Here is a 15,258-nt window from a genome sequence, read left to right on the forward strand (position 1 = left end):
CGGAGTTCAAAATTTTCAGATATGTGATGATTTTTATTTCCCTTTAAACATAACTGTAAGTACTTGTTTGGTTGCAGAAGTTTTTAAAGTTTATTTTTTTCATTTTCTCTCTTATATTTGCAGTGTACTTTCTTCATTGACAGAGCAAGTGCGTCTATCGGCAAAGCAGGCTATTGTATTGTGGCCGTTATATAATGATCTGCTCTAAAGCCTAGTACTGGAAACACCTACCCGTTGTTTATAAAATTGCAAGAGTCTATTATTTTGTATAAAAATGACAGCGTCTTGACTCTCAATTCTTTTGATCAGTGGCATTAAATTTGTCCGACGTATTCCAACTATCTATCCACGAGTTTACTTTTGAGAAAAACAGAATGGCCGACAGGCAGCCATCTTGGTTTTTTACCTTGAAAGTATGTCATCGCTTTTTTTTTTTAAGAAGTGATGGAAATATTTCTCTCAAAATTTCATATATAAGTCCCCCTTTCTCCTAAGTTGTGCACATTAAATCTTTGGGTCTTATCAGAAACACAAAATGGCGGAAAGGTGACCATCTTGGATTTTGACTTCGAAAGTTTGTGATTGTTTTTTTTCTTCAGAAGTACTTGACAATCATCATGGATTTTGCCTAGTGAAGATTGTTATTGCTATTTCTGAAGAAGTACCGAATTGATATCTCTCAAATTTCATATGTATGTTCCCATTGGTCTCTCCTTGTGGTCATTTGCTTTTGGGACTGATAAGAAGAAACAAAATGGCTTCCAGATGGCCATTTTGGAGCTGGCAGGTAAAAATTAACAGTTACTTCTGCAAACGAATGTTCAAATGTCTTAGTATTAAGAGCAAAAACAGAGAAGAGAAGGGAAAAGATATAAAAGATCAAAAGGATCGAACAATTGTATGGCACCAAGATCCCTCAAGGATCTCTTGTTTATTTTTTTAATGGGAATAGTTCAAACCTAGATAGAATTTATTTTCTATTAATATAAGCTGACTGTTTAATAAGATGTAAATATTGACATTGATCCCCAGGGGCTAATGGCATGACCAAAAGTGGGTCAAATTGACTGAAATTTCAAAGATGTTCTACTGTTCCTGGATAGAAGATCATAGGAAAATTCAAATCTTGTGTGAGATTTCTTTTAATTTAAACTTGGTTAGAAGCCTTATAATGAGACAGCAGTTAATGTATACATAATTTACATTTGTGTTTTATATGTACAATATAGTTCCAAGTTATATCACTTTTTTAACAAAATCAGTTCTGCGATATGTTACAAGAACCATTGTGACTTAGATGACTGTTAAGGCCCTTGGGCCTCTTTATTGTTTTATATTTGTACTTAAAAATTGTTTGTGTATAAAATTACGTAATACTTTTGTTTATTTAGTACTTCTTCATTACACCATGCTATGAGACACATATCCAGTAAACAACCAATGAAAATAAAGTCAATCTTTGATGCAAAATGTCTTTTTCATAGAAGCACTGCTAAGTTGAACCATCGGATAAGCTGAATATTTCGTTTTGGTCCCATCAAGTTCGACTTATCCATGTTTAACTGTATATAGGTCTTGATAGTCAGATAACTATTAAGGACTGTGGGCCTCTTGATGGACAGTAACATACTAGGATATATAATAGGGTTATCAAGAGTGTTATAAATAATTAATGACCTTGACTCAATATCAAGGTTACAGGAGGCAAATATGTCAAAATCTTCATATGGTAACCTAGAAGCTTTGAGTTTTGTTAGCCACTTTTTAGTTTGTGATAATGAAATCACCAAAGTTAACTTTTCCAAAAATGTTTTCTCTTTTTTAACTGTAGAACAACTGGGAACGAGATACAGACCTGTTAAACACCTAGTTGTAAGTCATCTTTATTGTTTGTTGTTAACAGTAAATCTTTTTTTGATTTCTTTAGTGGGACAGCAAATTTGAAACCTATGTCATTGAGGAGAAATGGAATTAAAAGTTGGTAATACTGATTCTGATACTTATAAGTTAGCGGCAAGCCAAAGATATCCCAAAACCGTGCTGAATGCATTATACAAGTCGTGGCGACAGGGCGAGTTCTGCGATATCACGCTGCATGTTGGTGAGAAGAGTATCCGAGCCCACAAGAACGTACTAGCATCACTGTCTGAATACTTCAAAGTCCTCCTTCGCATAGATGCAGAGGACAAATCTGACGTAGAGCTACATGATATAGACTTTGATAGTCTTGAGCTTCTGCTTCAGTTTGCCTACACAGGATCAGTGGAAGTCACTGCAGACTATGTACAGAGCCTGTTTATAGGTGCTGACTATCTACAGGTTGAATTTGTGAGAGACGCGTGTCTGAGGTTGTTGCTGAAACATGTTGACAAAAGTAACTGTATATCCATGCTGTTATTTGCTGTTAAATTTTACTTAAAAAATATTAAAAACAGATGTTTTGACCTGATTAAGCGACACCTGGAAGAAATCAGCCAGTTATCGGAGTTCTCGTCTATCCCCTATGACTGTGTTCTAGAATTGGTCAGTCAGGATACATTAATAATATTTCGAAATGGGTTTCCTCTTCCAAATGACCTGAATGAATTGGCTATACTTAGAGCTGTGATCTGCTATATCTCTGGGCAGGACGAGGCAACTAAGTTGAATGAAGAACAAATATACTCTCTGGTTGTAGCTGCTCGATTGATCTACATAGACTATGATGAATGGGAAAATGTCGTTAAAACTCACTCAGATATTCTGATGGAGAAAAGATTTAGTACTGTGAGACAGTACCTATTAGATCATAAAGACGTTACCAACAAGTCTGTGTTGATGTCTTTACAAAACTGTAGGTCGCCTCCACTTCACTGGATTGTTAGACATCACAAAGATAAAGCTAAGATCGTACCTGATAAGCAGAGTAACTGTTTTAAGTCTGAATGCAGCATTTATTCTAAAGGATATTTCAACGATGGAAAAGGCGAGAAATCAAAAGAACGATCGCAGATCTCAAAGATAGTGCTTGTAACACGATACAATGAACACCAGAAAGAAAATGTTGTCGTAGGGATACATGTGTTTGATGACTACTGGCATCACCATGGCCTTGCTAAGGACTCCCCAGAAGCAAAAAGCATTTACGAGGTAGAATTAGAAAAGGGAGAGGTGATTGTTGAAGTAAAATTAAGGACACGGTCAATGATGATAAATTGTTTATCATTTGTCACCAATCAGGGAAGAAGCCTCGGACATTTTGGAGGTGCAGAACCTCCAAACGTTGTCCTAGAACCTCCTCCAAATTTGAGTGGATATTTACACAGTTTTTCAGGTAGGGATACAGAGTTCTGGGGCATAAAATCTGTCAGATGTATCAATGTTAATTGGATATGCCACAGAAACATTGAAATCGTGGAGTGCATTGACAGCTGGGATGTCATGTGGCAACATTTGGGAGAGGATGATGATGAGGAGGTTGCACTTGGATATGGGTATGCATCCAGTGATGATTACCCATACTATTTTGGAGAGGACAGTGATGATGATGATGATGATGATGATGATGATGATGATGATGAATTGGATGTGATAGACCTGTGCGTTAACGACTACGAGCCTGAAAGTGATTCTTCATGAGTGTTGTTTTCAAATGTAGGTGTTGATTGTTTCAGTATACTAAATTATTGATGTCAGGCATTCAGTTATATTTGACATCTTGGTCCAAGTTTTTTTCACAGGTAATAGTTATGCTTAAATTTCAGGCATGTGCATTTAGCTTGGAGGTAAAAATGACTTATTACTGTGTTTGTCCTGGAATAAGGAAAGATGACCAACACGTCCCATCAAAATCAGGTGATAGATGTATAAGTTAATTGTTCAGCTTAAAGCAACACCTATATTTCTTAGCCTACATTAATTTTTTTTATCAATTTTCAAGGAAGGATTGTTGTAAAGTCAAAATTCCTTTCCTCAATGTTCTTCAGAGAAAAACCATTTACAAAAATATAGAAAGAGTTCACCGTTTTCTACAAATGCTCCTTATTTTTCTGGCATGCAATTAATTGTGGAATCCTAAAACTTACATATTTTTTGAGGACAAACACTAAATAAACATAGTACATGTACAGTTACAATTATTTACTGTCAGCAATGTTAGCTTTATAGAACAGCACTTGACATCAATGGGTTTGTTATTGGGAATGGACTGATTGCCAGATAAGTACTGTATCCTACACAGCAGCATGTATCCTTAAATTTAGTGACCCTTAAATTACTTGGTATCTTCATGCACAGTTCAAACATGTTGGGTTGATGTATATGATTTTTGAAAAAAAACTTTATCAGTACATGGTAACAGTTATGTAGACTTAGTTATGCATCTGTAGGTGATAAGATATGATGCCATGTTAAATAGTAGTTGTTGCCTGCGACAGGCTTAAATAGTAATTACAAGAATGCTACCAAGTGAAAATAACTTCCTCAATGCTGAGAGACTTGGATGCATTTGACCTGCATGTTGGATCAAAAGTAATTTGATTCTGGAAGTATTAGACTTTTATGTATGTGTATGTTCATGCAACACATCACAATAATTTAGTTTATACAAACAATAGCACGCATGTACTTCCTTTCAACTTTTACATGAAACTATAGTGCAGTAGTACTAACAAAGAAAGAGAGAATTAGAAAGAATTCGAGATAATTAGGGATAAAGACACAGTAAAGATTATTAATACTAATTCATTATAGTGATAGGCATATGATATACTGTTTTTAGTGTTTACTATTTATATTTCTCATCTTTTAGCTTATTTGAAGTTTTAAGTACTGATGTTGATTCTGTTGACACTATATGGGTTCTATTGTTTTACTTATGTTGATTCTATTGACACTGTATGGTGTTCTGTTGTTTTACTTATGTTGATTCTGTTGACATATGGTGCTTTATCATTTGTATTGATTTGATTGATAATGCGAGATTTGTTTCTTTTCACAAATTTATCTTTAAAAAATGTACTTATAATTACATTGAACAAGTTTTAAAGTTCATAGATTAAATATTGTATTTCTTCATCTTTTTTCACTGCCTCTACTGAATGAGCTGTATGAAGGATTCACGTTATAGCTGCATACGTGATGGCTGATGAGGTTTCAAGAGTATACATGTACTTGGTATCTCTGTCAGTAAGTCACCATTTCAGGTTCATACAGGATGACATCAGACTTTGAAATTGGGTACATTAAGTGCGTGTTTGTCTCAGATGCTGAATGTGGGTCAATGTGATGGTCCTTATTTACCATTGACCTTAACTGCACAACGCTTAAAAAACCAGCTTTGCACAGTATGGTACTGTAGGACAATAGTAGTCTTTACTTTCGTACTATCACAAAGCGCACCTCGATCAACACATGCAATCACCTCACATTCACTGGCATTGGAGGCCAGTGACCATAGCTGTTGATGGGAAATTCAGTGACATAAATCCAAAACATCAAAATGATTTCTATTTCTTTACAAGCTGGAGCAGTACATGCTGTATTTTGTATCCTTCTTGCATCTTCACTATAAACATACTGAGTGTGATGTTTGATGCTACTGGCCATATCTAAACCTAAGGCAAGTGACTGGAAGATAAATACATGGACAATTTTTGTTTTTTTAAGGAATGATTTATTGATATTGGCACATGATGGATACTAGATGATTCTATAACATATTGTAATAAAAGTATATTTAATACATCAGATACAAAGCCCAGTATTCCCACTCTAAAAATTACTCAATGACCCATTAATACATAGAGAAAGGGTAGTTTATGTTATTGTAATTACATTCATTATCTTATATACTGAATGAACTGTATAAACAATCCTGTTTTATCAGCTACAAAGTGGTTTGTAATCTCCAGGTCTATTCAATTGTATGACCTTCCCATGCCTAAATATAACTCAATGGAAGAAAAAGAAACAATGTTTACAAAATCACATTTCATAGGACTGCACATAAACAATAGCAAAATATCTAATTATCTTTCAATCAAGTTTCATTCTAACTCCATAAGAAAATCATTGTGACCCCTAAATATATCTATATATAAAGTTTTACTTCTAATTATATAACATAATTGAGATCCATTCTGGGCTCTTAACAATTTCTGAATGAACAAAAACAAATTGGAAAGACATTCGAGTTTCGTTATAATAACTACATGATATCACATGCTCTACCAGAGCCATTAGCATTACAAAAATGACATCACATATTTCTCCTCTTGAAAGAACCTTATTCCAATAATGTGAACCACAGGTTTATGCATGAGTGCTTTGTAATTTCAAGAACTTCAGACATGTACATTAGAGACTTGGGTATACATCCTTTTTCCTTCTCAGAATTCTGCACTACTAAACATAGTAGATAAAAGTTACAACGCAGACCAGGATAACAAAGATTTCTTAAATCTGATCAATTGTAATGGTCTCAGCCTTGGTGTTTGGTGACAAAGTCTTCTATCATGCACCTTCTGTGATTACAAAAATATTGGTGTTTCAAATCCAAAATTCTAGTGAACCTTAATTCTGACACGAGGGCTGATTTTTATGAATAAACCAAGCAGCCACTGTATACACTCAAACAAATTGAATGTGTTAAGTCACTCACACAATGAAAGACAAATTAGATGAAAAATATAGATAAGTACCAGGGTACACAATATTACAAATATATATATGATAAAAAATGTTGCAGCCATGTAACAAAAAAAAAAAAAAAAAAAAATCTGATGTGTTATGTTATACAAACTCCAATATGAACTAAATCTAATGAGCTGAGAACTGATATAAAATATACCAATATAATCAATTAAAATCAGATAGGCATTTTGATAACGTTAAGCAAGCACATGCGGCCGAGGTTTTTATTGAAAGTGAATGCAATCATTTTCTTGTAACTTTAATTTGAAATACATCACTTTAATACATATGATTAACCTGAGAATTAATATTATCGGCAATTGGCATCTTTATTTTGCATGATACAATATAAATGTTTAATTTTTACTAAAACACTAGAAAACATTCCACCTGAGGTAGGTTAGAGAATTTACACAACATATATCAGCTACAAAGGTTTAGGTGTTTGATATGTCAAACACTTTTGCACACTGGACTTGTTAGGGTGATAACTGTTGTAGAAGCCCACAGAAGTTCTTAATGAAGAGTAAGTGGAAAGAGTACAGGGTAAGACCAGCAACCGGTATTGCCAAAGTATAAGTCCAACCAAGATAAGGCCAATAATGGAAGAAACTATGGACTTTGGCGCTGATAGATCCTAGCTCGAATGACACTTCAACATAAGTGAATGTAACAAAGAGGCACCACAACTAGTGGACTGGTGTGAGCAAAACGGTCAGCTCAGCATGGTTAAAGTATATTAGCTACCCAAACCTTTGAAGCTGGTGTATGTTTTTACACTCCTACCTCTGGTTTATAATTTCTAATGATGGAGTGAACACCCTGTTACCTAGTGATGGTTTTAGTTTTTTGGAGTTGTAGACTAGGTCATGCTCAAAAAAGGTCGTAACTATGCATTGCCAAATACAAAATGATGCAAATAACATCCTGGTTTTATCAAGTCATTCATCATTTAAGAAGATCTGTGTATCTAATGCCTTGACCTAGAGGTGAAAGTGTAGACATATTGTATTGCACATTTGTTTATGAATTTAAAGTTGATCCATATTTCCAACAGTAATAATCTACAACCTAAAAGACAGTCTCATGGAAAATGTTTACTCTTTCTTGACCTTTAACCTAGAATTGAAAGCCAATTTTATCTTCATACAATGTACAACATAAAATCTTTTTGAAAATGTCCAGTTCCAAAGGGAGACAACTTGGTGACAAGTACTACAATGTACATGATCAGTGGTGAGGGGAGGTAACTTAGATGATAGTTACAAGTTTAAAAAAAATAGTATATATATTTTGATATTGCATAAATCTAATATGTCTTGATAGTTGAACAGCAAAGGAAACATACAATTATTTCAATGTTACATAAGAATGTAGACTATACATGATAGACAGAGGACATAGAGAAGAATATCACAGGTCAGGTGAGAGAGACGAGTTTGGGGCGTCGGCAAGAGGGGAACGTTTGCATGAATCCGAGGAGACTGGTGACTGGTGACCTAGATTCCGAGCCAGTGGAGATATCTTGTGTTGTGGGGATGGTGAGCCTTCCATGGAATCATCACTGGATGAACGGCTGTCATTTGCAAACTGAAGATAAAAGTAATATATTGATAATAAGTGCATGTAAAATTAGTATATTTAAAATTTTACGCTTTTCAATATGTATATATAACTGTGTAGTTTATTCTAAGAGATGATTATTTATTTTTTCAAAAATCAGACACTCTAAAATGGAGTTTGGAAACTGAATATTTAATTCCTTTTTGTCCTTTTCAAAAAATGATATTGTACATCCATTATTTCAAATGTAGTAAGTGTTTTTGTAACTTTTGGAAAATAACAAGAATGAAAGATATACCATTAATAAAAACAAGTTTATGGGTCCTGTTTCTATTACACTCCGAAAAAAGGTACTCTGAAGTAAAATTGACCTGTTCTATACCCACATGTGTTTTGTTTTTATCATCAGTTGGGGCTTAATGATATAACCTTAATACTGCTTCTGATACATGTATATTGTATTTTCAAAAATGCATGTAGAACTATAACTAGAAACACATTGGTTTGTTATCTTTAAAAAAAAGGATGAGGAGGGAGACAGAAATCCAAATGAAATTCAAATTGTTGCCAAAACAACAGTGAACTCTACTTATTGTGCCTTCTTATTTCTGTGAGTGTGTAAAGTGCCTTTTCAGTCAAAGTTCACTCTGTTCGCCAATCAAAACATGATCAATTGTAATTACACCACATGTGCTTAAACATTTATTTTAACACAACATTTATCATGATTAATTGATGCCACGATAGTTAAATAACACCTACGTATTTTGGTAGAAAGTGACTTCTGTGCAATGTTTTCTCATGTATGCATTAATTGTTATTGTTCTTTTACTTTCATGTATAAGGTTTGAATTTTACATAGTGTTCAATAAGTTACATACTATAGCAGATTTGTTTCTGCTGTAAAAATAAGTACTATGTAAAGTAACTTTTAGGGGGTGATTGAGGAAAAAAATTCTCAGAAAGGCAGCTTGCTTTTAAACATTTGCTTCCAGTATTGTAAAATAACACAGGTTATTGATTTCAAAGGTTTTCGATTTGTACACTACAGAAATGGTAAGATATTGTGACCAATATTAAAGCATATCACATTTGTTTGGGGCTATAACTATGTAAATAGGATGGTAAATGACCAGATATTAGTATCAAACTATGACCCACTCAAACACATCCTCTTATACAAATTGGGTAGGTGACAAGAATGTCAAAATGTCTGACTGACAGATTGACCTAAATTAACTAAATGATAGACTACCAATCTGTGATTCTTTCCACTGCTATGAATGAGAGGTAAACGATTAGTGACCAGTCCTAGGAAGATGGAACAGTTGTATGGTTCACTTTTGATTCATTATTTGTTTCTATTTTCCCTTGAACTGATCTCTTGTTTATCCTTCGTACAATCCCATTAAATAGGATTCAAGTTTAGATTTGGATAATGATGCAAGGTTTTGAAGCATAAATAAAAGTAACAAAAAAAAAGACAAAGAAAAGCTGTTAGATTTAAGCTTAATATACTCACAACAAACTTTTTCTTTAAAGCTGTCGCCATCATGGGAGTTAATCCTTTACCAGTAGGTCGTTTGCGTTTCACTAATGGGGTGCCCCCTGGGCTCCTGTATCAAATATACCAGAAGTTAGTGTTACTGTCGTCTATTTTCAACAAAAGTCTAACATATCAAACAACAGCACAATATTTAGTAGAAAAACATTAAATTGGGTTTCATGCTAATGATACAAAAGGTATATATGTATGGTTACCGTTGACCTACCTACTTGAATTTAAATGCTTTCCAGACAATTTTAATGTAATCTTTTGTGTATTGTGATTTAGTTAAACCTTTTTTTTTTTTTGGAAAATAATAAATCTACACGTAGTATTATTTTTATCATTTTTACTGAAAAGTCAAGTTAACAACAATGTATATCGGGTTGTACAAACTGAACTGTTTGAAAGATCATTTAATACATCAAACAAGATATAAAACACTTACCTCTTCATAGTGGTTTTCTTAAGGCTACCTTTAAAACTTAGCACTTCACTAGCAATCCTGCATAAAAGCAATCACAGGGTTGGAAACAAGTGGCAAAGCAAGTAAGAAAATTGAGAACAATTTATATTACAACATTTGTAAAGTAAAGTTTAATTTTCAACTTAAAATGTTTCTGAGGAAAGGAAATCTAAAACATAATATTAAATCATCTATCCACTTTTCCTTGGGAATTTTTGAAGTACCAAGTATAATGAATACTGTGCTCACTTTTCTTGTATATTTTCCTTGTCCTGGTTAACTGTCGTCCGAAGTATTCGTTGCCGTAAGTCTAAGTCCGGGGACATAGATAATGCCTGTTTATTTTCTGCTCTCTGAAATAATTATAGTACAACATATATGAATTTTATTTGACTGAATTTTAATCTTTTCAATCCATAATTCCCCACTGGTCATCAACCAGAACATAAAGAAATTTGAGGTAAAATAATATTGGTGATTTAGCATGAACAAGGTGCTATGTTAGCTAAAAGGTACAGTGAATTAATTTTACTATGATACACATAACCATCCTAAAGTTATCTGTAGTGCGACATCCACAGCACTAGGTGTGCATTTGATTTTATGGGAAATAAGTCACAAACAACCTATTTCAGTGATCGAGGTCAAAGGTCAAATACTGTAGGGAAATATTATTGGAACAAGGAAAGACAGGGGGACAGAAAACAAAGTACAAATCTTCATGTATATCTAGCTAGACTAATGATAATTGTGTAAAAGTTGATAACAATATTAACCATGGAGATAGAATTACTTAACAAGTACAAACAGAAGATGTCAGCTATCTATAATTGCATGCTATTCTACCAGTACTTTTCCACATGAAAAAAGATGTTGCAAAATTGTGATACATTGTGCCTAATCCCATTTATTTGGATTTAACAAATAAAATGTTCAAACCAAATGTATCCACATATAAATATATTCAATGCAGCTGGTTCTTGTAGCTTTTGCATATAAAATAAAAAGTTGACAGTACAGACATGGTACAGAATGCCCCACCCACTCCATACACGTAGGTAGATACAATAAACTTCTTAATGTTCAGTTCAATAAAGTGAAATATTTGATGTAAAGAGGAAACAACCGTATCTTATTTGATTAAAATCTTTAATTATAAAGTTTTCAAAGTGACATCACAGTAAAATCTTTTCAAAAAAATAAATAAAAGATATGCAAGTATATTGTTTTATTATTCTTAATTTTTCAATCTTTTTTTTTACACTTGAATGTTATGATGCCATCTCATTACTCATAGTTCATCTGGAATGTCCAGTTCAATCACTCAAATTGTTTAGAAAACCCCTAAATATAGTGATGATAATATACACCTGTTATAACTCATCATACATTACAAGTCGGTCAGATCTATGATGGTAGGAATGATTTGTATCAACGGCAGTAATAAAGACTATATAAAACATATTTGTTGTGAAATATAATCTTAAAAAATGTTGTACATAGTTTCATTTGTCATTCCACTACAACAATTTCCCCCTCCAGGACCCCCGAGTTACAGCACAAGCTTACTTCTCAACTTCAATTTACATGAAACAAGGGTTGCTTCCTAATTGCTTTCGCAAATGTCTCTTACCATCTGTCATACCGACTTCCTATCCAAAATCTCGGATTAAGTTACCTAGCACCATTCAGAAACTCTTTGCTTTGTAGCTAATGTTGTGACTGATTTTGTTTGCCACCACTTCGCCCAGCATACTATTCACAACCATTGCCAGATTGTATACACATTCATTTCCTTAAATATAAACTTTATTTATTTTACAACAATTGCGAAACAAGTTATGTCATTTCCTTGTTGGCCCGGATGTAAGCGCGCGAGCTTTGGTGCTGATCTTTATCTTTTCATTTTAGATCTCCATTGTTAAAAGATTTATTAGTAATTGTTTTGTTTACTCCTCAGTAAATTCGCACACTATTATCCACTAAGGACCTGCAACCTATTTGTTAACACAGAATTTGGCGAGAGAGGGAAAAAATCACTGTGGTGTTCCCTTTAAGTAACTGTTCTGTAGATATACCAGGTATATATATATATTCTCTGCAATAACATACCAGTGGTGGTCTTGGCTCAGCTCTCCTTAACTTAACCTGCTGTAACTGTTCCAAGGTCACTGATGGCCGAGAATCTCTCTCCTCCTTTAATAATGATATTGTTCAATAGATTACATACTAATACTTAAGAGTATACAGTATTTCAAAAGTTCCCATAACAAATACATTCACAAAGTACCAAGATTTCTACTTGTTTATCCAAAGGCATACAGCATTATTAAGTCAGATAACAAACACACTTGGTCCTTTGGGCAAGGTGAGCTAATAAAAACACAAGCAGATATAAAAACTGTTCCTAAGGAACTAGAAAGAAAATAAACAATAAAGTTCATAGGTTGTAAACTTCAGTGTGACTTGGTGAGATTGTTTACCTTGGAGCTGATCCTGCGTTTCCTTGTCCTGATGTTTGTTGAGATTGGGGTTTGGACTGGGGGTAAGGGAGGAGGTGGGGGAGGAGGAGGAGGTGGTGGTGGGGGTACACCAGTTTGTATCATCGAAACATCTTTCATCATGGAAATTGAAGACACAGATTTTCCACACTGAGGACATCGACATCCTGAACACATTCCAGGGGCAATATCATGAGTCTTGTCTTCAGACTGAAATCATATACATATTTAAGGTTGAAAAGAAAAAAAAACTTCTTGAAAGACTTTTCAATGCCATGTTCATAAATTTTATAATATTTATATAGATTAGTTGATATATTAACCCAGTGTAAATTATTAAGTTTACTATATAATTGTCACCTTGAAAAAAAAAAAAGAAAAAATAAAGCAGATTATCCTAGCCTAACAAATTTGTGGCTATGAGCATTTCTGATCTTTTTAGAAAATTCAAATGAAAAGTCAATTTCACAGAGGGAGACATATCTTAGTGAGATACATATCACAGATTGATTCCAGCTGTATCATAACCTCCTTACAAACAGACCAAAAATTTGGTAAACACTCAGGAAGCTCAACAATTGCAAATTTATATCAATGTGTATTTTTAATTATCTTTATGTGTGGCAAAATTATGCCAATAAAAGGCTTTTATAATGAACATTGATTTGATATCAACACTTCAAGGAATGATGTTCAAGGCAGCCGTTATCAATTGTGACCTTTAATTTTCTTAAAATTAATATATAACAGAAAGTTGCTTAATTATACAAATGAATACCATATTGTATGTATACCTGTTCTGGTCTAGAGTCTCGCAGCTGTTGAAGTTCCCGTTCCAAGTCATCAAGTCGCTCAAACATCTTCTGAAGTTCCTGCTGGTACCAATGGTGGGGAAACACCTTGTCCCTTGCCACACTTAAACTCTAGAACATTTCAAATTTAATGTTATTTAATAAATTCATGATGTCAGTAAAGGACATCAGGAGGCATGTATTGAACTCAATGAGTTATTGTCTGGTAATACATTTGGTAAATATACTTTCCTTGTAAATTTGAAAGGTTAGCAGCTGATATATTGAAGGATCATAATGCCTAAATCTAGTAAATGGTGATTCACATATATGTACAAATGTAATGGCCTTTCAAATTGGCCAAATTTTGATAATGTAAACACTTTCCATGTGTAATGTACAGACCTTTCCTACACCAACTTCCAAATATTTTCACAACTCATTGTAAAGAAGTTTCTCCTTATTTATATAGGATTATGATAGCAGTGGTTCTGATATCACCATTAAAAAAACCCCCAAAAAAACCCAAAAATAAAATATTGCTTGTTCCTATCTATTTGCCTTTTCTAGGTTGTTGCATATGACACACAGATAATTATGGTGTTCAATGTTTGAAAACATCATGTATCATCAAAATTGATTTTATATTGACTTGAAAAAATCACATTGAATTAAGAATTTTTTGAAAATGAAGAAACTAAAATTAGAAATTCTGATATAAAGTTTCAACCATGGTAAGTATTCAGGACTTTTAGTAGTCAAAAGTTGACTCCAGATCGACATAAAATAAACAGTAGATATAGAGAATGTAAGAATAATTTGGATATGGCCTTTAAAAACAGTCCTCACAATAAGAGAGGAATTCCTAAAAAGTTCACAGGTTTAAAATTCATTTTGACACACCTTTCCTAGACATCTACTGCACCAGGTCAAAAGCTTACTGACACCAGTGGCTGCAGCCACTAGTTGACCTGTCCTGAACCATACTATTGGATCAGGACCCGACACATCCACCTTGTTCCTATATGGACTCAGACTGAAGGATTCCATATCACTGTAAAAATCAAATTATAAGACAATTATCTTCAAAAAATACATGTAAGTCATGGCTGTGATGCTATTCTATTCTTGTCTGTTTTAAAATTATCAAAATATATCAAATGAATTAAAATTTGCCTGCTTACCTTCTGTAATTAAAGATAAAGCAACTCAGATTTTCTACTTAGATTTAGTATATATATTTTCCATGAGTTTACTAAGGTGAAACATCTTCATAACTCTTAACATTGTAATCAGGAATCTTATTAGCATTACAATATAGCATTGTGATCATCTTGTGCAACACAAATATTAGTGTAGCAACTATACCTGTCATATTTTTTCAATAATTTTCAATGTATTCAGCTGGAATAGTGTAGTTAAGTTTACTGTAAACCAAATGATAAATCTACTATAGTAGTCATAATCCACTTAGTCTTGCATAGATCATTATCTGTATTGTGTACTAGATCCATTCATTCACTAAATGATATGTTCGTGAGTTTGTTCACTTTATAATCATCTCTCATACCTCTGATCTATATCAGTTGTGAGTTCAGATCACCTCATTAATGGCCCTGGTTAAAGGGAATTTGCATTCAGTCAAGCAGTAAAAATGTCCAGCTAGTGACTGAAAGGTAGTATAGACAGTTTGAACCATGACAGGGTAGTTGTTATTAT

The 15,258-nt window shown here is 33.5% G+C and overlaps 2 protein-coding genes across 2 annotated transcripts; one reads left to right on the forward strand and one right to left on the reverse strand.

Moving 5' to 3' along the window:
* Positions 1-1,947: 1,947 nt before the first annotated feature.
* LOC132544154 (uncharacterized) lies at positions 1,948-3,820 on the forward strand. Its single transcript, XM_060207728.1, has one exon. The coding sequence runs from the start codon at positions 1,966-1,968 to the stop codon at positions 3,616-3,618; it is 1,653 nt and encodes a 550-aa protein (XP_060063711.1). The 5' UTR covers positions 1,948-1,965; the 3' UTR covers positions 3,619-3,820.
* Positions 3,821-8,073: 4,253 nt separating this feature from the next.
* LOC132544214 (proline-rich protein 11-like) lies at positions 8,074-14,589 on the reverse strand. The gene is made up of 8 exons (XM_060207787.1): positions 14,443-14,589; positions 13,543-13,671; positions 12,731-12,958; positions 12,360-12,443; positions 10,497-10,600; positions 10,230-10,286; positions 9,758-9,851; positions 8,074-8,262 (listed from the first exon to the last, which is right to left on the reverse strand). The coding sequence occupies exons 1-8, from the start codon at positions 14,587-14,589 to the stop codon at positions 8,086-8,088; spliced, it is 1,020 nt and encodes a 339-aa protein (XP_060063770.1). The 3' UTR covers positions 8,074-8,085.
* Between the last annotated feature and the right edge of the window lie 669 nt (positions 14,590-15,258).

The sequence above is a fragment of the Ylistrum balloti genome, unplaced genomic scaffold (assembly GCF_031769215.1).
Source record: "Ylistrum balloti isolate Yb309-2 unplaced genomic scaffold, AGI_CSIRO_Ybal_v1 Utg369782, whole genome shotgun sequence".
NCBI classification, from domain to species: Eukaryota; Metazoa; Mollusca; class Bivalvia; order Pectinida; family Pectinidae; genus Ylistrum; species Ylistrum balloti.